The sequence below is a fragment of the Diplotaxodon limnothrissa genome, linkage group LG16 (genome assembly GCF_057381915.1).
Source record: "Diplotaxodon limnothrissa isolate DT_005_m linkage group LG16, D_limnothrissa_male_GT1.1, whole genome shotgun sequence".
NCBI lineage: Eukaryota > Metazoa > Chordata > Actinopteri > Cichliformes > Cichlidae > Diplotaxodon > Diplotaxodon limnothrissa.
Window position 1 is genome coordinate 33,770,442 of NC_140611.1, and position 22,585 is coordinate 33,793,026.

General features: G+C 41.9%; 1 protein-coding gene across 3 annotated transcripts in view; it reads left to right on the forward strand.

Annotated features, from left to right (window-relative positions):
* Positions 1-4,067: 4,067 nt before the first annotated feature.
* glsb (glutaminase b) overlaps positions 4,068-22,585 on the forward strand; it is a 41,234-nt gene continuing 22,716 nt past the window's right edge. For all 3 annotated transcript variants that reach the window (XM_085374953.1, XM_085374951.1, XM_085374952.1), the window contains exons 1-7: positions 4,068-4,477; positions 12,129-12,225; positions 12,480-12,601; positions 15,933-16,062; positions 17,311-17,390; positions 19,073-19,236; positions 20,779-20,837. In XM_085374953.1, the coding sequence (XP_085231079.1) occupies positions 4,164-4,477; positions 12,129-12,225; positions 12,480-12,601; positions 15,933-16,062; positions 17,311-17,390; positions 19,073-19,236; positions 20,779-20,837 (966 nt within the window). In that variant the 5' untranslated portion in view covers positions 4,068-4,163. The remainder of the gene's footprint in view (positions 4,478-12,128; positions 12,226-12,479; positions 12,602-15,932; positions 16,063-17,310; positions 17,391-19,072; positions 19,237-20,778; positions 20,838-22,585) is intronic.

Below are 22,585 nucleotides of genomic sequence, written 5' to 3' on the forward strand. Positions count from 1 at the left end.
AGGTATTCTATCCACTGTCGCGTCAATCTACGACCCACTTGGATTTTTAGCGCCATATGTGCTGAATGGAAAGAAAATCTTGCAAGAAATGTGTCAGCATGGTGTCGGGTGGGACGACCCCATACCTAATGCACTCAAGCCAAGGTGGGTGAGTTGGCAAAGTGACTTTGTAAATCTAGACAAGCTAAACATACCTCGCTGTTACCTGCCTGCTAACTTTGGTGAAACTAAAGAAATAGAGTTGCACCACTTTTCAGATGCAAGCTCAAGTGGTTATGGACAATGTAGCTATCTGAGGGCAAAGAACGCTAAAGGTGAAGTTCACTGCTCTCTGGTAATAGCAAAGGCTCGAGTTTCTCCAACTAAACTGACCACAATCCCCAGACTTGAACTAACAGCAGCTGTAGTTTCAGTCTCAGTCAGCAACATGTTACGGGAAGAACTGTGTTATGGTGCAAAGGAGTACTTCTGGACTGATTCAAAGGTGGTGCTGGGCTACATAAACAATGATGCACGTCGTTTCCACACCTTTGTAGCTAACAGGGTTCAGAGGATCAGGGAAAGTACAAGCCCTCAGCAGTGGTTTTACGTGCCATCAGAACTGAATCCAGCTGACGGTGCTTCGAGAGGTGTAACTGTCAATGAGTTAAATAAGTCTATCTGGTTCACTGGCCCCTCCTTTTTGTGGAAAAATGAACTGCCCACAGCACAACCTGTTGAGCTGGATCTGACCATAGGAGATCCAGAAGTCAGAAAAGTACAGACAATGTTAACTAAAGTCACAGACACTGTAAGTCTTGCTGAATGTCTAAGTAAGTTCTCCTCCTGGTCCAAAGCAATTAAAGCTGTAGCACGTCTCATAAGAAGGGCTAGACACATCAAGTCAAATGCATCAGCTACAGTGAGTGAGCAGAAAAATGCTGAACTTGTGATCATTCGACGTGTACAAAGTCAAGCGTATGAACAGGAAATAAAACAGCTGAAGAAAGGAGAACAGCTCCCACATCATAACAAACTGTTTAAACTGGACATTTTCATGGATACAGATGGTCTCCTCAAGGTGGGAGGGAGACTCCAGCATGCAACGAGTGACACCTTCAAACACCCGATCGTGATCCCAAAAGAACATTGTACAGCCAAACTCATAATATCTCACTGTCATGACAAAGTAAAACACCAAGGAAAGGGATTCACCATAAATGAAATCAGATCCAGTGGCTACTGGATTCCTGGAATGAGTAAAACAGTTGCCTCATTCATCCGACAATGTGTGATCTGCCGCAGACTCCGCAAAGCTCCAGAGGGTCAGAGGATGAGTGACCTACCTCCACATCGCTTAGAGCCCTCTCCTCCCTTCACACACTGCGGCATGGACTGTTTTGGTCCATTTGTGACAACAGAGGGAAGAAAACAACACAAACGGTATGGACTCTTATTTACTTGCTTTTGTTCTCGTGCCATTCACATCGAGTTCTTGGAGGACTTGTCTACTGATGCATTTATTAATGCATTAAGATGTTTCATTTCAATCAGAGGTGCAGTTCGACACATCCAATGTGACCAGGGAACGAACTTTGTTGGTGCTCAGAATGAGTTTAAAGCAGCTAGACTGAGCTAGACACTCAGAGACTAACTACATACTTGACTGAAAAACAATGTGACTTTGTGATGAACGCACCCCATGCTAGTCATGCAGGGGGAGTGTGGGAACGTCAGATAAAGACTGTCAGAAGTGTGCTGAATACCACTCTGTCACTGGCTCACGACAGACTCAATGATGCTTCATTACGGACGTTATTCTATGAAGCCATGGCTATAGTCAATAGCAGACCTCTGACTATAGATAACTTGAACAGCCCCAACAGCCTAGAACCGCTCACGCCCAATCATCTGCTGCACATGAAATCCAATGCACCGTTGCCCCCACCTGGTGCCTTTTCAAATGAGGACCTGTACAGCAAGAAGAGGTGGCGCCGCGTGCAGTTCCTTGCAGAGCAGTTCTGGAGCCGCTGGAGACGAGAATACATTCACAACATCATTTCAAGGCAAAAGTGGCACTCACCAAAGAGGAATCTAAAAGTAGGTGATGTTGTGTTGGAAATGGATGAACTGGCACCCAGAGGGGAATGGAGACTTGCAAGAGTTGTAGAGACTGTCAGTGGAAAAGATGGACTTGTGCGAAGGGTAAAGATCTCACTTGGAGAAAAGAGACTCAATAATAAAGGTCAACGCTCTACTAAACTATCAGTTGTTGAGCGTCCAGTACAAAAACTTGTATTGTTGTTAGAAAGTTCCTAAGGTAACTCCTACATGGGTTATTTTGTTTGGGAAAATTATTCATTTTGGTTCTTATGTAAACCAATTATTCGTAATTTTGGTGGGAGTGTAAATAACCCTGAATGCCTTTCTTTGCACCTTATTTTGGCACTCATTCCTGTTTTCTACTACCAACTTCCTGTCCGTGTGTAGAAGCTTTTATTTTGATGGGACGATTTCCTGTAAAACAGTTTTTGGCGCAGTTTTCAGCAGCAGTCGCGGGAGTTTAGAAAAGTGATGGCTTAACGGAGCCTATGGTGATTTCTTTTGTCATTAGCAGCCCCCTTGATAGAGGCACAAGGTATGGTTATGATGTAAATAAGGAGACGTTTAGATGTTTTTGTGACAGTCGCTACATTTGTTAAATGTTACGTTGAAACGAACTTCATGTTATAAGGTTTACGATTGTAAGAGTGTGGATTATTTTGCTTACACGCTGTTTCTGTGTATACATCTCCAGCTCTTACGGTGAGATTGATGGTTTACTGCCATTAAACCTTCAAAACGTCATCAGTAAAGTGTCATCCTTCATTCGGGGGGGTTCGCTACAAGTAGTATATGCTTTTTTTTACACTGTGCCACAGTGTATCATCTTCTCTTTCAAATCAGCCCTCTGCATCTCCTCCTTCACAACATCCATGAATCTTCTCTTTGAGCTTCCTCTTTTCCTGCCTGGAGTCTCCACATTCTTCCTCCATGCTTCAAACTGCTCAGCCTGATCTGTACCTCTGATGTACTCATTTCTAATCCTGTCCAACCCGCTCAGTCACAGTGAAAACTTTAACATCACTGTCCTCATACTTGTCGTGCTCCACGCTCACATACTTCTTTGCCTCACGTCTGTAGAGGTCTTTTTTCTGCATGAAGTCATACTGCTGCTTGCAGATACTCAACCTTCTTATTAACATAGCTTGAATAACTATTTCCCATAACTTCATGGGAAATACTTGATCCTCTTCTAAGCTGCCCTCATGTCATCAACTTTATCCATCTGTAAGTCAACTTCCCTCTCTCCTGGACACCTTCAAACCTCCACAGATATGTCATCTGGACCAGCTACCTTTCCACTCTTCATCCTCTGCTAAGCTGCCCTCACATCCTCCTCACTAATCTTCTGCACTTCCTGATTCACAAACTGTCTTCCTCTCTCATTTTCTTCATTCACCATCTCCTCAAAGTACTCCTTCCATCATCTCAGCACACTCTCGTCACTCATTAGTAGATTTCTGTTAGGATTAATTACCCTAACCTGCTGCACGTCCTCTCCAGCTTCATATGCCCTGCCAATCACTACAAATCCTTTTCTCGCTCCTTAGCGTCCAGCCTGACCTACAACTCATTATACGCCTTTTCCTTCGAATTCTCTCTTGTACTTTTTCATTCAACCACCAAGTCTCCTTTAATGATAATAACAACTACAAAACCACCATCACCAACAATAATAATAATAATAATGATAATGATACGGAATAATAAGGAATGAATGAATCTAATAACATTCTAATAAACCCGGTAAAAGCAGCGTAATTAAGCCACCTTTTCTCTGTAAACATGTTGTAAAAACATAGTCATATATTGATAGGTCATATATCCGATGGCGCAGTTTTAAAAAAAAAAACACAGAAGAAGAATTGATAGGGTACGTCATAATTACTTAACTGTATTTCCACCAATAAAAAGCTATGGGGCGTGGCTGTTCCGCTCTATATACTTGTGGAAGCCGGTGTCTGTGAGTCATCGCCGCTCGGACAGACAACTTGCTTCGAATCGCTATTCAGAAGCCTCGCAGATTCTCTCGGATTTATTAGGAATCACGAATTTCTCTCTCATTGCCCGACAGGATTGAGATGTTACATTTTAGGTCCTCGACAGTGCTGAAGGAGTTGTTTGAAGCCACCCTCAAGCGTCCCTTTCCCGTCTACCGAGAGAAGACCTGGTTGCCGACAGGCTCCCGCTGCTTCTGCTGCCTCGGCGCCACCTCCGTTGATGCCAGAGCCACATCTGCTCCTCTGAAGCTCCTCAATGCCGCCGCGCACCGCCCGGCTCTCCGCACCGCGCCCCGCGCCGCCTCTCTCCGCTCCTACTGCGTGAAAACCGAAGCCGAGGAGGTAGAGGAGCAGCTGAAGAAGGATGGAGCCGGCGGCGAAGCGAACAGCGACAAGTAGGTTTCAGTAAAATACTTCTAGAAGATCTCCGGGTTGCCCGCTGCCATGCCATGACGTCGCATCTGGCGTCTGTGCGTGACGCGATCGGATGCTGCGACCGCTAACCGACGCGAACACTTTTTAATGACCGCATTAAATGTCCCTTTATTTAAAATGTAAATGTTTACTTATTTTTTAAATGTGATTTTTACAGGTTTAACCCTTCATTTAAGATTTTAAATAAACCGTAATAAATAAAAAAATAAGCTAGCTTGTAGCCTGTGTGGGACATCAGTGGCTCTCGGGCCATGTGCGACGTGTTCGCTCCACCGGCTTCGTTAAAGGTGGCGATAAAAAATGTTCACGTCTTCAAATACTCCGCATCAGGGCACTTCCGCTCTACCGGGATTTTGAGTTGACCACGCCAATCTGTAAGTGTTGTCCTGTTAGCTGCCTGCCCCAGAGGAGATAATACTCAGCGGGGGCCAACAGTTGTGAAAGTGAAACAGCAGCAGGCCGTGAAGCAGAGGGTAAAAAGGTCCACACCGAGGCTTCAGGAGACCGGGTTCAGCTTCTCACTGAGCTACGATCATCCACATGCACGTGTTTTTATTTTAGTTTCGCTCGCTGCGACAAGGAGTGCTGCTGTTCTGGGGAGGAAGCAGAGCAGGTTCTAGTGGTTTCTACTGTGACCTTCACTAAGGAGGTCACATTTGGAGCGTTGCTGCTGCTGCTGCTCCACAGGTTATTTATGTTGAACTTAACAGACTCGATCAACTCCCTGTAGAAAACAAAACAACAAGAACAACAACAACAAAACATGTATTTTAACATAAAACCATTACAGCATTGAATGAAGGACACATTATGCTGTTTATATTTATCCACATCCACTTAATGACGCATTACAATAGTCCTGCCATTTTTTTTCAGTTGATGGGCCTAGTTTTAGCGGACTATATCAAGTAGAAATAAAACCGTATCATTTAAAAATTAGATCTGCATTATGATTTTAGGATGGCTGTGACTCTAATAGGGCACAAAGCCTTCACTTCTGAGTATTGTAGGAAAGAAGAAAAGGTAATTTTAGTCATTTAAAAATGGGAAATACTGTAAAGTTTAAACATATTTCACCTCAAATAAAGTACAAAAGAAATATTTTGTTTAAAAATTGGAATTACTAATGACGTCTCTGCAGTTTTCACTAGTTTGGACTTCCTTGTGTTGCCATATGTTTGACCTTACACAATACCAATGCCACAATTTACAAACTGATGAGAAATGCAGGAATTTTTGGTGTCTTTGGTAAAAATTCACAAGTTTTCCTACTAAGTAGCAGCCCTGCAGCTGTCATCAGATAAAAAAATGAAATCCTAATGATTGAGTCTTTTTTGGGGGGTTAAATCCACATCTGTGGCAGCCTCCAGCTGCCTGCCTGCAGCCACGTCGTTCCTTTTGCAGCGAGCTGGAAAAAATTCATGAGATATTTCCTGACCTCGAAATGAAGACTCACATGGACAGGGTGGCGTCACCACAGAGATGTACGATATTGGTTTTTGCTTTGCTAATGCACATGTTGCACTCCCAAGACACTCTTCACATAATCCCTCAGGGTCAGCAGGTTTCCTGTCTGAAATAATGAAGCTTAATGAAAGCAACACAACATGCAGTTATTGCTCTAGCTTGTAGTCTTTGTTTCTCAGTGCTTTAGATAAGAGTAGGTACAGCTACTGCAGGAAACCCATCAGGGAACCCGTATCTAACACAGGCTGATGTGTTTCCTGGAGTAGCTGGTCAAACCAAGCTGTCATCACATGAAGAGTGGCTGAGATGTGGATATTTTTAGACTTGATGTCAGTATGTGATGGAGACTATCTCAGTATTTTCTATGAAATCAAGTGTGATATGTTTATTAAAACAGTGTGATTAATAAATAAAGCAAAAAAATATAATTATTTGGTAGTGATAAGGTTTTACAGTATATCACAGCATTACTGCATGACTGAGACATTGCAGATGAAATCATCATTATATACAGTCATTAAATATTTGGCACGGGTGCGTTCACACCGAAGGTGAAGCAGGATTTCTCCTTCTGTTATTTGCATGAGTACAGCAGGGTTGCATACCCACGAATATTCAGCCAGTGAGGTAAGGAGGAAAAGCTAAGTCAGGCTGCAGTTGCACATCTTAAAAAGTCCTGTAATCGCACACTTTTCTCTGAAACCTCTTTTATTCCTGTCAATAGAAAACTGAAATTGAACCAATCTGCTCCACCAGTCCTCCGGCTGCATCCGTAAGCCCCGCCCTCAGTGAAATGAAGCCACGAAATGAAGCAAAACAAGTCAAACTGTCTTAAAGTAGATGGCCAGCAGCTGCCTGATCTGAGCCTGTAGCTGCAGAAGCTTCACGTGATGGCAGCATCCATGTAAAACAATGGGTTAAATATTAATTGCATTTACCGGAGGTCTGGTTAGGTGTTACTCTGATTTTTGATGTTGGCAGATATATGAGCACTATGGTGTGTCTACTCTTGTGTGACTGGGTGTCCAGAGGGCAGCCGTCATTGCTAAAGCACTCCTGATGAAGCAGAGCACAGAAAGAAGACTACTCTTCAGCTCTTGTTTCCAGGAAGCTCTTGCATGCACTGGTGAGCAGTCATCCAATTGCAGATGGACTGAGCCATCTGTCCGTGAGGATTTTTACAGGGACAAATGCAGACAAACAAGGTGTTCAAGGCAGTATTCAGCCCTTACCCATCTACTGGTTAAACACCGTCTGGTGGATTTGCTCATTTAGTTCAGCTCATGTTTGCTGCTGACAACTGTAAGACTCGGGCACTTAAACCACTGGACTCTGTGAAATGGGGCTTGTTCATTCAGTCATCTGTGGACCAGTCCAAGGGTTTCAATAGGGCTTGACACTGCTGTCAGTTTTTCTGCTTAAGTTAGCTTTGAGTAAAGTAAAGATTCAGCCTTTATCTACTTCCTGCTGCTTTAAACTACAAGGTGAACCTGGAGTACTTGGAAAAGTGTATGAACAGAGACTTCAGGTGGCTGCTATCCAAACAAACCTGAGACTCCTGCATGTGCAGCCAGCACTGCAGTTCCTCTGATGTCCACTTGAGGCTCCAGCAGTAAATCAGTCCCCACAGACTCCCAATGTTGAAGTGTTTACAGCAGAAGTCCTGATGCTCTCTGTGGAGGTTACTATGTAGTACTATTTGACAGGTTTCTCTGTGGGAAGGATTTAGCTTTACTGCAGTTGTACACAAATACAAATACACACCACCAAATGACAATGGAAATCTGCACGAAACAAAGAGTTAAATATGGTACAATAGGGCTGCTCAATTAATCGAATTTTAATCACGATTACGATCTGGGCTTTCAACGATCATTAAAAATGACTGAGCCGATTATTAGCCCCTCCCTAATTTATCCGCGACACCTTAAAGGCCGGTCCGTGAAAATATTGTCGGGCATAAACCGTCCGTGGCGCAAAAAAGGTTGGAGACCGCTGATTAAGAGGACCCGAGGGAAGCTCGGAAAGCTAAGCAGAAGTTATTTGGAGAGTGACTGCCGTTGGTTGAAAAGAGAGTTTAAAAAAAACTTCAGTGGTGTTGCACACTATTTTATATTATTTTTTTAAAGTCATTGTTAACCCTTTAAAGCCGGTCAGAGCAGCACGCTCCGTTTTGCGTAACTATTTTTAAATCCCTGTAGAACCTGAACCGTGTAAGCTAGCGCAATAATTTGTTTTGCATATGAAACCGGAGGAGTTGTACTTACATCTGATGCCATCAGCTTGTCCTCGGTCACGGTTTCGTTCCACATATAGCTTTGCAAAAATTGCATAAAAAGCGCTTGCAGGAACAAAAACATAATATTCCAGAAACACGCTTCGCCGTTCCTATCAGCTGTTCGTAACACTTCCCACAGTGAAATGATGCACATGCTGTTTTCTTTGCAAATTTGCATCATAGGATTGTTTTTTGTTTTTTCTGCAGTATATAAAAATTGCTGTATCTCCAAAATAAAACTATGAAGACACTCAAAATAAATTTCCTGTTGTTGTAAACTATTTTTTGCAACTTTATTGTATTTAAAGTTTTGAGGGATAAGCCTCTTAAATTTCTCCAAGTAGAAATATATGTAAACAAAACAAAAGCGATTTTCAATTTTTTTTGTAGTTTATTGCACTTTTTTGCAATTTATGTAATTACTATAGACTTAATGCATACATATTATTAAAATATGGGCTATAACAGTTGTATTGATGTTTAGCAACTTGAAATGCTCCCACAAATGGCACTACAGCATGTAAAAAAAAAAAAAAAAGCTCTGGTGGACTTGGTTCTATAGTAGGTCTTAAAGGGTTAAATAAATATCGTCAAATAATCGTGATCTCAATTTCAGTGAAAATAATCGTGATTATCATTTTTGCCATAATCGAGCAGCCCTATGGTACAACCAGAATTTTAAACTCATGATCTAAGATGACTTAAAACATCCAGAAGCAGGTTTAGGTAGAAGTAACTGCTTCCTCCTTTATTGATTAGCATTATCAGTGATATCAGCTCTTAAAGATAAAGTTGAGAGGCTTGTGTCAGTTATGTGAGCTTGATTGAAAGCATCCTTATGTTCAATAATTCAGTCTGGTATGGTAACCTGACTGGGGGAATTAAGAACAAACTGAACAGGATTGTTAGAGCTGCTGGAAAAATTACTGGTTGACAACAAATTTCATTGGTTAAGCTGCATCATCAGGCTGTTTTAAGGAAAGCCCAGCCTATTTTTGATGACCATGAACACCCTCTTCATTCTGAATTTGAATTAATCGCCTCAGGATAATGGTTCAGGACACTTTTAGCTAGTAAAAAGGTGTATAAGGGATCATTTATGCCAATAGCGATAATTAGATGCTGTGATGTATATTGAACACTAATGTTGAAACTCGAGAAACCAATGAGCGGCGTAACAGTGGCTAGATCCATGTCGATGTCCAGTCTGTGGTCACATCCTGTTTAAACCTCTTCTGTGATGGATGCTCTGGTAGATGACTTGAGAATCCCAAGTGGAGATTTATTAGTTTTGATAAATGAATGAATTCAAAAGTTAAATGGGCCTCATCATGACTAATGAACCCACACTGATGTGTGGAGTTTAATTACATGAAGCCGCCCTCGTGTTTTCTGCCGGCTCTGCACAAAATGCCGCCATGTGGCTGCTGCAAGTTTCAGAGCAGAAAGATCTCAGTGCAAACCCCTCCTCCACAGAGTCTGAATGACTGCTCAGCAGCGTGAAATACATCAGAGGGCAGGTTGTGCTTAAGAGTGTCTCAGATTAGCACATGTGAGAGTGGAGACTTTATCTTAGATGCATATCGCATGCAAGTTTCCTTTCGACTGTGTGCTGTTCTTATTGTTGCTGTGCGTGCAGAGGCAGATGTCGGGTCAATAAATCTCTTGAATCATGCATGCCCGACTGACGGCATTTCAGTCGATCTGGGTGTGTTTGCACACGTTTGGCTGTCGTTACCTCGGCTGAATGTGGAGTGTTTACTCTGTGGAGAACAGGAAGAGATGAGAGGAAGGCAGGGAGGAGCGCAGGGTGAATCCTGGGATTTTAAATGGTGATGTGGCTGTTGGCAGAGCTAAATCTAGTCTGTGCAGTGCAAAGTTTTGGTGGCTCATTTATTTATTTCCAGGTTAAATTTGTTGGTGTCTTGAAAAAAATCCAGATGTTTGAATGCTTCTCTGTGCCGAGCTAACTTTTCTCCTCTGCTGCGGTGTCATCCCGGCGTGTGAACGAGCCACAGTGTTGGTTTTATTAATCCAAGAGCCTCCGAGGGCTGGACGGGACCAAAGACGGGAGAATTTCTGGAATTTAGGTCTGATCCAGACACAACCACCAAACCTGTGTGCAGCGGTCACGTAGTTTGGGGGTTTATGTAATTATAGATGCTTCTATTGCAACATTATTTAAGTGGAGACAGTGTACACTGTTTAATGCATTAGCTCAATACAGTGAATAAGGAAAAAGTATAAATGTGCATGGACTTAACCGTTGCACCAGAATATGGCAGCACATACACACAAGGACACACTCACCAGACAGTTTATTAAATGCACCTTGTTAAAACTGAATTTGCCCACTTTTGCCCTCAGATATAATTTCACAATATCACAGCACAAATTCAACAAGTTGCTGGAAACATTGCTCAGGAATTTTGCTGAGCAATGTTGCTGCAGATTCATGATGTCAGCCTGCCATTCCATCACGTCCCAAATATGCTCTATTGGATTGAGCTGTACCAAATATTCCTCTAAAGCTCGTCTTCTCTTCCTTCCAAAACCATTTAAGATAAGATAAGAAGAACTTAATTTATCCCGAGGGAAATTCTTTTGTCATACACATGCACAATGCAGCAAGAGAGACAGGAAGAGAGTAATAAGATATACAATATGTACAATAGAATACAAGTATACAGTAATATGCATTAGGATAGTGCAAAATATAATATCGAATAACTGTAGCAAGTAACAGTATAACTATATCCTGAAAAATAAATAGCTTAGCTATCAGTGCAGGTGATTGTAAAAGTGACATAGTTTTGTGCAAATGGATACAAGAGTAGCAGCATATGATGGGGAGATGAAACAAACATTCAATGAAAAAACTGTTGGGTGATATAGCACGGTCTGAATGGGAACAGAATAGCTTGTTATTAATCTTCAGGAAAATCACCTACAGAGTGAGGAAGAGTTGTATAATTTTATTGCCTCCGGTACAAAGGATTTTCTGTGGCCGTCAGTTCTGCATTTCAGGGCAATGAGTCTTTTGCTGCGTGTGCTCCGATGATCCATCATGGAGGCGTGCATGGGGTGGGAGGGGTTGTCCATGATACAAAGAAGCCTTTTTAGCATTCTCCTCTCGGACACCTCCTCTAGGTTCTCCAGTCTGACACCCAGGACAGAACCAGCCTTTTTAATCAGTTTGTTCAGCCTGTTGGCATCGGCTGTCTTCACCCCACTGCCCCAGCACAGCTGCAAAGAACACAACACTCTCTACCACAGAGTGATAGAACATTGTCAGCATTTTCCTACAAACATTAAAGGACCCGCCAAAATAGGAAAGTAATTTTCAACTGTAGAGAGCATGTTAGACAGGCTGCCATCCGAGACGGCGCCGGAAGTATCAATTTAAACTTTGTCTCTGATACAAACAGTCATATTGTTTATAGTACATCTGTCATCTCATCTCCTCATGAATCATCATCATTGCTGTTTCATTTACATCTATAAAAGGATAGACTCAGTAATGTGGCGTTTTATAAAGAGTAAAGCCGTTTTTCGGATTTACTGTATAAACAAACACACACACCTTTTGTCACTAACGCTTGGCCTGCTTATTTCTATTAGATCCGTCACTAATGTGTAAATGGCTGTATCAACAGCCAAAGATAAGCTCTGTGTTTACACTGGCTTGAAAAGTGAGAATACGGTATAGTGTGGTTTGTGTTAAAGGGCGATTCTGCTGTGTGTCAACGACCCTGAGAGGCTGCAGTTACTTTATATCAGAGCTCGTGTGTAAAGTGCTTTTAGGTGACGATACTGCTTTGGGGACTTAATCATTGCCTCCTTTCTGTCTTTTCTTTCTATCCCAGGAGAAGAAACGCAGGGATTCTCCCGAGTTTGGAGGATTTGCTTTTCTACACAGTGGCCGAAGGTCAAGAGACGATTCCTGCTCACAAATTTCTCACAGTAAGTCCTTCAGATTCAGTTTGGTCACATACATTCAGAGTTATTATGGTGCACTGCAACTGGGTGTTAGGAGACATGTTACTTAATTGAAATAAATAAATTAAAACATAAAAACTAGAAACCTGCTGGTTGGCTGTAAACTTACATTTTTTCACTCCTAGTATTCATGTGAATATTTCATCCAAACAGTTTTGACTTCTGTGTTAAAAATGTGAAAATATTCACCAAAAACGTCTTTGTTTAATTAATTTTAGGCACTGAAAGCCACGGGGCTTCGTTCCGGAGATCCCCGACTGAAGGAGTGCATGGAAACACTGAAAGAAACTCTAAAGAAGACTTCAGATGGCGTTACACTGGACAGGCACCTTTTCAAGAAGTGAGGCTGCTCGTTATGGTGTTATTTATTTTTTATCTCCACCTTTTTCTTCATTTTTTCAAGGAAACTGCACTGACAGCAGCCTCAAAAAGAATTCAGCACATGTTGATGGTCGTGTGTTATTAATAAGCAAATTCAAGTATTTGAATTTCCTTATTATATGAGTACAAAAATATATTCATCAAGTGTGAAGTAGGCAGTTGATTGTGCAGAATTAGTTTAGCTTTTCATTCACAGGGCCTGCTCGATCAGTTATTTAACGCTATCAGTTACTCACTTTAAAGCATTCATTTTTCTTCTTTTTTTTTTTTTTTAAAAAAAAAGGATTTCCTTAAAATTAACATATTTAGCAATATTTTGCTGCAGTGAGTGAAAGCCTTCATTTCATTGTAGCATGAGTGAAGATTACGTTTTCTCCGGCTTTCAGGAGGGGTGAAAGCACACCGCTGTAAATAAGGTGGTGCGCTTGATTTGTAACCCAAAGTGAACAGAATGTGAAATTGTGACTGTTTTCTTTGGTCTTTCTAATTGTCAGCCAGAAATTACTGAACATTTTCTTCATGCTTGCAAGCAGCATTAGAAAAACAAGGGAGTTTTTCATTCTCATTTTCGAGTGAGCTACTGTCACCGATGACATATTACCTACTTCAAAGTAGGAATATATTGAAAGAAGGCGCCAGGAGCAGCAATAACAGTGACACAGCACAAGTAAAATGTGAGCACAAAAGTAGCACAGGCAGTGTTTTCCCTGGAAATTTTAAGTAAAAGTAAAAAATAACTGCTTAACAATAACTGAAATAACTTAACCCTTTAACTCGTCAGGTGCTACACAACATTGTCACATAGTGAAAGTGAAAATATTTTCTATCAGGGACAGTTTATTTTGGGTTGAGCTTTTTCAAATTCAAATCAAATTCAAATTTTATTTGTCACGTACACAGTCATACACAGTACGATATGTAGTGAAATGCTTGGACAACTGCTCGTGACCTAAAGAAAACAAAAAAAGGAAAGGCTATGAATAAGATAGGAAATAAATATGAAAAATTAAAAAGGGTAAATTTAACTAGGAAGGAATAAAATATAAATTAAGGTTAAAAATGAAATAACTGTACAACACAAATTAGAATGAAGGGTAAATTTAACTGGGAAAGAATAAGATAAAATATATAAATTAAAGTTGAAAATAAAATAACTGTACAACAAAATACACAATACACAATATAGAACTATATAAGAATGTATGAAGAAATCTAAATATAAATAAATATATACACAATAACAGCAGCTGTACAAGTATTAACCGGAAATGAAGAATATAGTGACCAGTGTTGTGCAAAACCAAAGTCCAGAAAGTCCAGTGTGTGTGTAAGAACCATATGTGTGGGTCAGTACTGTGTGGTGGTGTGATTGAGAGACCGTATCGCCTGCGGGAAGAAGCTCCTCCTCAGTCTCTCTGTGTTGGTCTTCAGGGAGCGGAATCGCTTTCCTGACCTCAACAGAGAGAACAGTCTGTTGTTGGGATGGCTGAGGTCCTTCACGATCTTCCTGGCCTTGGTCCAGCACCGCCTGCTGTAGATTGAGTGCAGGTCAGGGAGCTCGGAGCGGATGGTGCGCTCAGCTGACCGCACAACCCTCTGTAGAGCTCGTCTGTCCTGCATGGTGCTGTTCCCGAACCAGGTTAAGATGTTTCCCGCCAGGATGCTCTCTATGGTGCACGAGTAAAAGTTCCTGAGCACCTTGGAGGGCAGTTGGAAGTCTCTCAAGCGTCTGAGGTGGTAGAGACGCTGTCGGGCCTTTTTCACCACGGTGTTGATGTGACAGGACCATGACAGGTCCTGCGTGATGTGAACTCCGAGGTATTTGAAGCTGTCCACTCTCTCCACTGGGCACTCGTTGATGACGGGGGTCTGGTAGTTCCTCTCCTGCTTAGTGCTGAAGTCCACTATCAGCTCCTTTGTCTTACTGACGTTTAGAAGGAGGTTGTTCCTCTGGCACCAGTTCTCCAGATTCCTAATCTCCTTCAGGTAGGCCGTCTCGTTGTTATCAGAGATCAGGCCCACCACGACGGTGTCGTCAGCAAACTTGATGATGGTGGTGGAGCTGGTAGTGGCCACACAGTCATATGTGTACAAAGAGTACAGCAGGGGGCTCAGAACACACCCCTGGGGGGCTCCAGTGCTGAGAGTGGTGGAGGCTGAGACATGTCCGCCCATCCTTACTGCCTGTGGTCTGCCAGTTAGGAAGTTGGAGATCCACTGACACATAGATGAGCTGAGTCCCAGATGCTCCAGCTTGGTGGTGAGTGTGGAGGGAATTATGGTGTTAAATGCAGAGCTGTAGTCTATGAAGAGCATTTTAACATAATTCCCCCTTCTAGTGTCCAAGTGAGTGAGTGATGTGTGGAGGAGATGAGAGATGGCATCGTCTGTGGAACGATTTGGACGGTAAGCGAACTGTAGTGGGTCCAGTGTGTCTGGTAGTGAAGAAATGATGAAGTCTCTGACCAGGCGTTCAAAGCACTTCATCACTACTGAGGTGAGGGCTACAGGTACAGAGTTAGTATTTTTTTAAGTACTCATAGTATAAATATATACAGATATGTATTAATGTGCAAATTATGTCTTCCAACAAATTGATGTGTTTCATAAACTTACATTTAATCCATTAAAAATATAGGAATGGGTTTGTGGTTTGTGGAAGCCGCCATGTTCCTCCACTATATTTAAATTCAGTGGCTGGGAAGTATATCAAGGTGGAGGAGGAGAGAGGTCGTAGGCGTTCATGTGCTCGTATAGCTCTTTAATTTCTGCCTGCACTTTCAGACTCAAGATATGAAGCATCTTAACTATGTGTTGTTGGGGAAGGGGTCCCATTCGCCAAAGAAACAAAAGCACAAAGGAAACATAACACCGCCAGCATCTTAATAAAATGTTGTCCTCTTCCTCCTCACCTCAAACTCATCTCCTGAAGTCACGTCACTAACACACAAAACGTGCGATGTATGGAACAGCCCTCGTTTATAAGATTTGGGGGTTTGATTCAAACATAGTTGTCAGTTAAACTGATCCATCCCAGCTGGCGCTGCTGCTTAGCTTTGGTTACTTCCTTCATGGTTTTACAGTGTGTGAAATCTCTCATTCATCAGTGTGTGCGCTCATGTTGGATCAGGCTCCTTCCAGGACAAAATGAGCTGCTGATCAAACTGTTCTGATGAAGCTTCTTCATCAAACACGTCACAAAAGTTTGTCAGACTTCAGGGTTGCAAACTTTACCTCCAGTTGCATGCAGTTCCGATGTTTTAGCATGCTTTCTGTGATTTATTCATCAGGTGTGTCCAGAGCAACATTGTCCTGCTCACTCAGGCCTTCCGCAAGAAGTTCGTCATCCCAGACTTCCAGTCCTTCACCTCCCATATTGATGAGCTGTATGAGAATGCCAAAAATCTCACTGGAGGGCAGGTGTGTCCTTAGATCCATGGATTTTTCTTTCTCTCTGCATCATGGTTATAATTTAGCCATTACCATCAGTCTCTTCTCAGGTGCAGTCGAAAGTTTGGATCAGTCGAGCCTCGAAGGGAAAAATCTGCCCTCAGACGAGTTAAAGGGATCTTTGAGGCCGCTGTGAGCTAGCTGTCACTTTCGCAGAAGAGTGCAGGATTTTCACTGACAGCATATTTCTGTTTGCGTCATCTGTTTGGCGCTCGCTGTGAAAACTTTCAGGCATTCAAAACAAAGTCAGCAAAGTCATAAAAAGGAGAAATATCAGCTAATATCCCTAAATTAAACGGAAAACTAACAATCTAATAGAGGGCTGTTTACTCCAGCAGGGTTGTAGGAGGGAGGATGTTTGACCTGTTAAACTAAAACAATTTTTAAAAAAGCAGAGGCGAAATTAGTGGCTGTGTTTAGTCAGTTTGCAAACATCCATCTATCAGAAATACAGACTCAGCCCGGGTTATAGTGGTCTGTATTTATAAGGTGTCACATCAGATAAATGACCCGTTCCTTGTTCCTTTGAACAAAGAGGAAATAATCACTAACAAAAGAAAGACTTAAATAAAATATCATCCTAAATTTAAACATCAGTATCGATTCACAATTTCAGTCGCTGCTTCCCTAGCTGTGTTTTCCTGTTTGTAAAAGTCTTCTCTGTAGAAAAATGGCGGCTTCTAAGCCAAACTGGTGCTCTGCTAGACCAGATGAAGACTTTCTTTTTATTTGATAAGAATCTGATCTGATGTTTCCAGCTCATGTTTTTATTCCTGGACTCTTCTAGAGTAGTTTTGCATGATTATTAGTTTAAAGCGATCCTTATATATCTTATATTGGGCCTCTGTGCTAACCTGAAACATTTAAGCCAAGAGTAGAAAGAACTATTTAAAACGGACTCTTTAGAGCTTTTAACTCACAGAAACTACAGGTGTTTGCCGTGTTTAATATGAAACTGTTTTTAAAGGGAGCCTTGTTAGTCTGAATAATAAGAGTGCAGGAAGTGAGCCACTGTCATGATGGTAGCTGAAGGTAAATTAGCATGTTGTCCTAATTTAACTTATTTTGAATGACCGAGGGTGGATTCTTCCTTCTGAGGTTTGTTATTGTGTATTACCAGCTCTGTGTGTGTGCTGTGTGCTGAAGCCTGAGCCTCGGCAGACGTCAGCAGTGTAAGGTGACCTGCCTCCTCTCTCACCTGCCTGCCCTCTCTTTCAGGTTGCAGACTACATTCCTCAGCTGGCCAAGTTCAGCCCCGACCTGTGGGCGGTTTCTCTGTGCACGGTGGACGGGCAGAGGTGAGACGCTGGTAGCACATTAATACTTAATGTTCGCTTAATGGTTCTCACACACTGTTGCTGTGTGAAATCGCCATGTTCAGCTATATGCTGGTTAAATAATAACACAATAATGTTCCAGGAGTGAAGTGAGGAACGCTAACAGGACAGTTTTTACGCATTGTTTTTTTATTAAAACCTCAGGAAACCTGGTTAATGATTCTGAGATGGTGCTGTGTTTTACTCTGTCACCTTCATCTTATCTTAAGATTTTTTAAGACCTAAAGAAAGAAGAAGAAACAGAAGTTTCCACAGCAGATCGGTAAATTCTAACTGCTGTTTTTTGATTGGATTTACCTGTTGATATGCAGTCCTGCCCTTAATTGTGGTCACGAGCTGTACAAAGTGACTGAATGAATAAGGTCAAGGATGCAAATACCCGAAATCCTAACATCCTTACTGGAGTCATACTGGGTTAGAATTAGTTGTTAGAGTTGGTGGCACAACCCAAAGAATAGTGATGGTGTTACCTTTGATGTAGTTGCTTCGCAGGCGGGGACTAGGCCTGTGATGGTGATTAAAACACCAGTAAGATGGAGTTAGACTGTTATCAGGTTGCAGTTAAGCAAAGTCAAGTTGGAGTTTCATGCAAACTGTTTTTGATAAAATTAACTTTAAATCAATGAAAATCGCAAATCTGTTGGTGTCTGCAAAATCAGAAATCAGAAATCCACATTATTTATTTACATTTAGATTCCAGCCAGAACCTCAAAGATCTGAAACGGAATTTCTTCCACAAATAGCGACAAAGCTGCTAAAGGACAGCAATTTAACTGCAGAATGACACCGAACGCTCTTACACAGGAACGTAATCAGAAAACAAGCAGCTGAGTCGAGTTCAGTTGCTTGTATATATGCTCATCTCCAAAGAGATGCTGACATGTTGAGCTCATCGCACAGACTGATTTAGATGAATTGCAACTTGTTGGTAATCTGCGTTTATAAAGTCAACAGCAGTTATCTGCAAGTCTTTACCAATCTGTGAGAGAATGGTTGCTAGGAGACAAGTTGCAGCCCACCAGGGCGACCTATGCAATCACCTTTATGCTCAAACACGGTCACCCAGAGGTTAACTCTGTTGGACAATTAATCTTCAATTGGCATAGCTCCCTGCAGCAGGTCATTGACAGCAGAAATAAATCATTACAGTCACCAGGCAACCGCAGAAAAAAAATTAAGGTGTTATATTACATTATACGTTATAGTACCTGTTTTAGTGCAGTAATCTTTGTGAAGGTCTGTGTTTATATTTCAGAGAAGCATTAGATTAACCAGTTTGTTTGTTTTTTAATTATTGTATGGCGGTCCTGGTTCAAGCTGGTTAAAACTGTTGATTCTATCCCACTTGTATTTCCCAGAAAAGACAAAACACGTGTAAAGAAATAACCATTTCTCAGTAACTATGTCAGGAGGCGTTCTGATCACCCTGTTCTCTGATTAGTGCTTGTAAACTTTCATAAAAGTTTGTTTAACAAACCTTGACAGTTGTAAAGATAACGGTTTTGTTTTTACACAGTGTTACTTCAGTTTATCGTGCCTTTCCTACAAATTGTGTCTGTTCTGGCTTCTTCTTGTCTCTAATCACTGAACCCGCAGCCTGCGGCCTGCTCTGATAACGTCCTATCTTTATGTTTTTGTTGCAGACATACGGTGGGAGACACTAAGGTCCCCTTCTGCATGCAGTCTTGTGTGAAGCCTCTGAAGTATGCCGTCGCCGTGCACGACCACAGCACGGAGTACGTGCACAGTTTCATCGGGAAGGAGCCCAGCGGCCTCCGCTTCAACAAGCTCTTCCTGAATGAAGATGGTGAGTTGTCTTGGACTTTTTATTAAACCTTGTCCTCCAAGTAAAGCGATGAAGAGCTAGTGCAGGGTACAGGAAGTTGGTGGAAGACTTAAGTGGTAGATATGATGCGAGGGTCAGATGTTCTTAAATCACAATGAGTCAGAAATCCAGCGAAGCAGCCCCCTCGCCTGGCCACATGTCTTGGCACTCTACCTTTTTGTAGGGTTAAAAACATGCAGGCCTATGTTGACCCCCTGAATAGGTGTTTTTTTAACAAGTCTGTGTTACCTGTTTTTTTTTTTTACATGCCCAAAAAAGCCAGCAAAAGGGGGCGTGTGTTGCTTTTGTGTGTAGGTGTGTGGAAAAACAGTTCAGCTTATTAAACCTCAGTCACATGGCTAATAAAGACTAAGGGCTTCTTTTATCAGGACGTGCGCTTGCATCTCACTGCGATGCTTGATGGGGGAGGCTATCACGGCCTGCCATCGCTGCTCAGCTAGCTGTAGCATTGGTTAGAACGAGTGTGAGAGCTGTGAGTAGTCAGATGCATTGTGGGAGAACACGTGGTTGGGTTGTTCAAAAATGGGCATTTTGAGAGGAAATGCCAGAATCCCCAGGCTGAGGCTCACACTGCAGACATGTCATGGTCACTTCCTGTGTTCTCCCGCCTTCTGCCAGGGCAGCCCTGCAAGGGGATAATGTTGTGTAAGCAGATCACATGACCACAAGGAAATTCAGGTGATGTAAGCGTTCAAGCTCTTTCAGAGATCTGAGGGAGGAAAGTGCTGGATTTATTTTTCACTATGTCCCTGTCCACGCCTCCACACACTCACACAACACTGTAAACACTGCACTCCTCTACAGTAGTAACAACAATAAGTTTTAAACTTGTCCATACATACAGATGGTTCTCACTGGGCTGTGTGATGTACACAGAGTCCTGACGGTTAGAGTTAGATCATCAGCAGCATACCACAGATACAGCAGCAAGTTGCAACACACTTTGTCAGCCCACCAGCACATTCCTGCATTTACAGCTACACAAACATCAACAAGCGGCCAGTTGCCATCAAACAGTCAGGTTGAAAGTTACACTTTAGATACAGTAGGCCGCACTTTTCTTTACACATTACAGCAAAAATCTGCCCTGTGGGTGGTTTTTAGTAGGCCTGGACTGTTTTTTTTCTTAATCTTTGTTAGTCCACTGTATGAACAACAAAAACTTGCTTATAAACACTTAACAGTAGCATTACATATATATACATATATACACAAAACCTACAGAAGTATAGTTCATTTCTTTCTCAGCTCCTTAGACTACATACATCTGTTTTTTTTGCAAGCTACATAGAGACTTGTTCGGTTTTATACTTCAAATCAGATATTGTGACTGTTTCAGCTGCTACAGCCTCCGCTGTGTTTCTCTGTATTATCTTGAGTCAGTGTTTACTGTGTATGCACTTGACCCTCGTGTTCTGATCTGTGTATATGCACAGCTCTCAGGCCGAATGTTTGCACTTTGATCCTTCGTAGCACGCTAACGGAGCTCTCGTTGTTTTGCAGATAAGCCGCACAACCCGATGGTGAATGCTGGCGCTATTGTTTGTACTTCACTCATAAAGGTAAAAGCAGTCACACTTCGTCCTCCTCCTCTGTGTGTTTGTGTTCGTTTACGTCCAGTCTGTGTGTCACTTCCTCTCAAACCTCAGAAAATTCCTTGTAATGTGGGCGTCACTGAGCTGCTTTATCAGTGAGGTAAAATGAGGGGTAATGTAAGGCTGTGGGTCTGGGGGTTAATTAACCTGCTTTTAATGATTTACCTGCCATTTCCTGACTTATTTAACTGATTCTTGTGAAACTCATGATTTTCTTTCCACTGTGTTCTCGTGTTTACGACTGACTCAGTTCGAGGTATTTGTAAGTTACTGCCCTTAGGCGTGTGTCCTGTTGTGGTGATTAAAAGTCTCGTTAATCCCTCCTGAAGGACACTTAGCTGCTCCAGCTCACACGCTTCAACCACACAGACTAAAAATAACCTGCACGGAGAGCAAGCACAGGTTAAAATGCACACCTTCAGATTTTATCTCAGCCTTAACGTAGATTCAGTAAGTTTTCTGTTGAGAGATCAAACCAGCTGCAGCTCACAGTCTGACCCCCCAAACAAAGGAGATATTAAACCTGGCTTAAATGCCAGCTTTGTCATAGGCTTTTCCTCTGGCAGAGTTACATTTAAAAACACTTTAAAGCCTTTCAAGTAGATGTTTGACCCCCCTTTATTGTGTCATGACTCACTTTAACGATCGATTGCTGCAGCTTTTTCTGGAGGTGACCTATTTTTTTCTGTCCCCAGCACTTAGACTTTATCCTGTATGACTAATGAAGTGATTCATCCCAGCTGCATTGATATATTGCCAAAGCTTCAAGGTGTTACTTTTAGTTTTTGTTGGACTTGAGTGGAAGCAGTCCAGAGAAGGAAGCTCTTCAGAGTGATTTGGATCTTTTTGTATTTAAAGGTAGCTCAGGTCTGTGTGTTTTCAGTGACCACATGTTATTGTAACATTGTTCATTTGATCTTTTTTTTCTATTTGTGCTTCTTGTTCATTTTCACCCTGCAGATGAACCGTTTTTAAAGTGACTACACTTTGCCTCGTGATCTGTTAGCTTCACATTAGAGGGACGTTTATCACGCAGCTTTTGCGTCGCGATTGAAAAACAGCAGCTGAGCAAAGGGGAGTGCAGACTCTTAACACTCCTAATTTAAATCAAAGCAGAGGACAAAATTAGTTTAAACAGAGACAGCAGCAGGCTCATTTACAAAAATGCTTTTAGACTAAACGCTGTCTTCTCTCCGGTCCTTTGGTCCCGAACTGAAATAAGGCAGGACTCCACGTTTACGACAAAAATAGTAATCACGTTTATTTACTGAAATTTAAAAAAATGTGTTTTTACAGGGGTATGAATTTTAAATTTAAGTCAAATGAAAACAAATAAACGCAGGGACAAAAGAGGCGGAGAAGGTGAAGTGACACACGGTCATCACATTAGGGAGTTTAGGTGAGTATCTGGGAGACCTGCATGGTAGACGAGCAGAAAGCAAAGAAGAACCGATGGAAAAACCACAGACTTTTTGAACTTTTGAAACAATAAACTTTGCACTGTATTGTAAAATCGTGATTTTAATTAGATTTTGATTAATTGCACTGCAACCCAGAGGCAAAGGCAACTACAGGAAATGTTAATCCCTCTAAACCATTAATAATCTGACCTTTACTTTCTGTAGATGGATGACCAAACATTTGTTCCAACTCTGCTTTATTTGAATTTAATTGCATGACTTTGTGCTTTTAAAGAAAAGGTAGAAAAAGGGAAG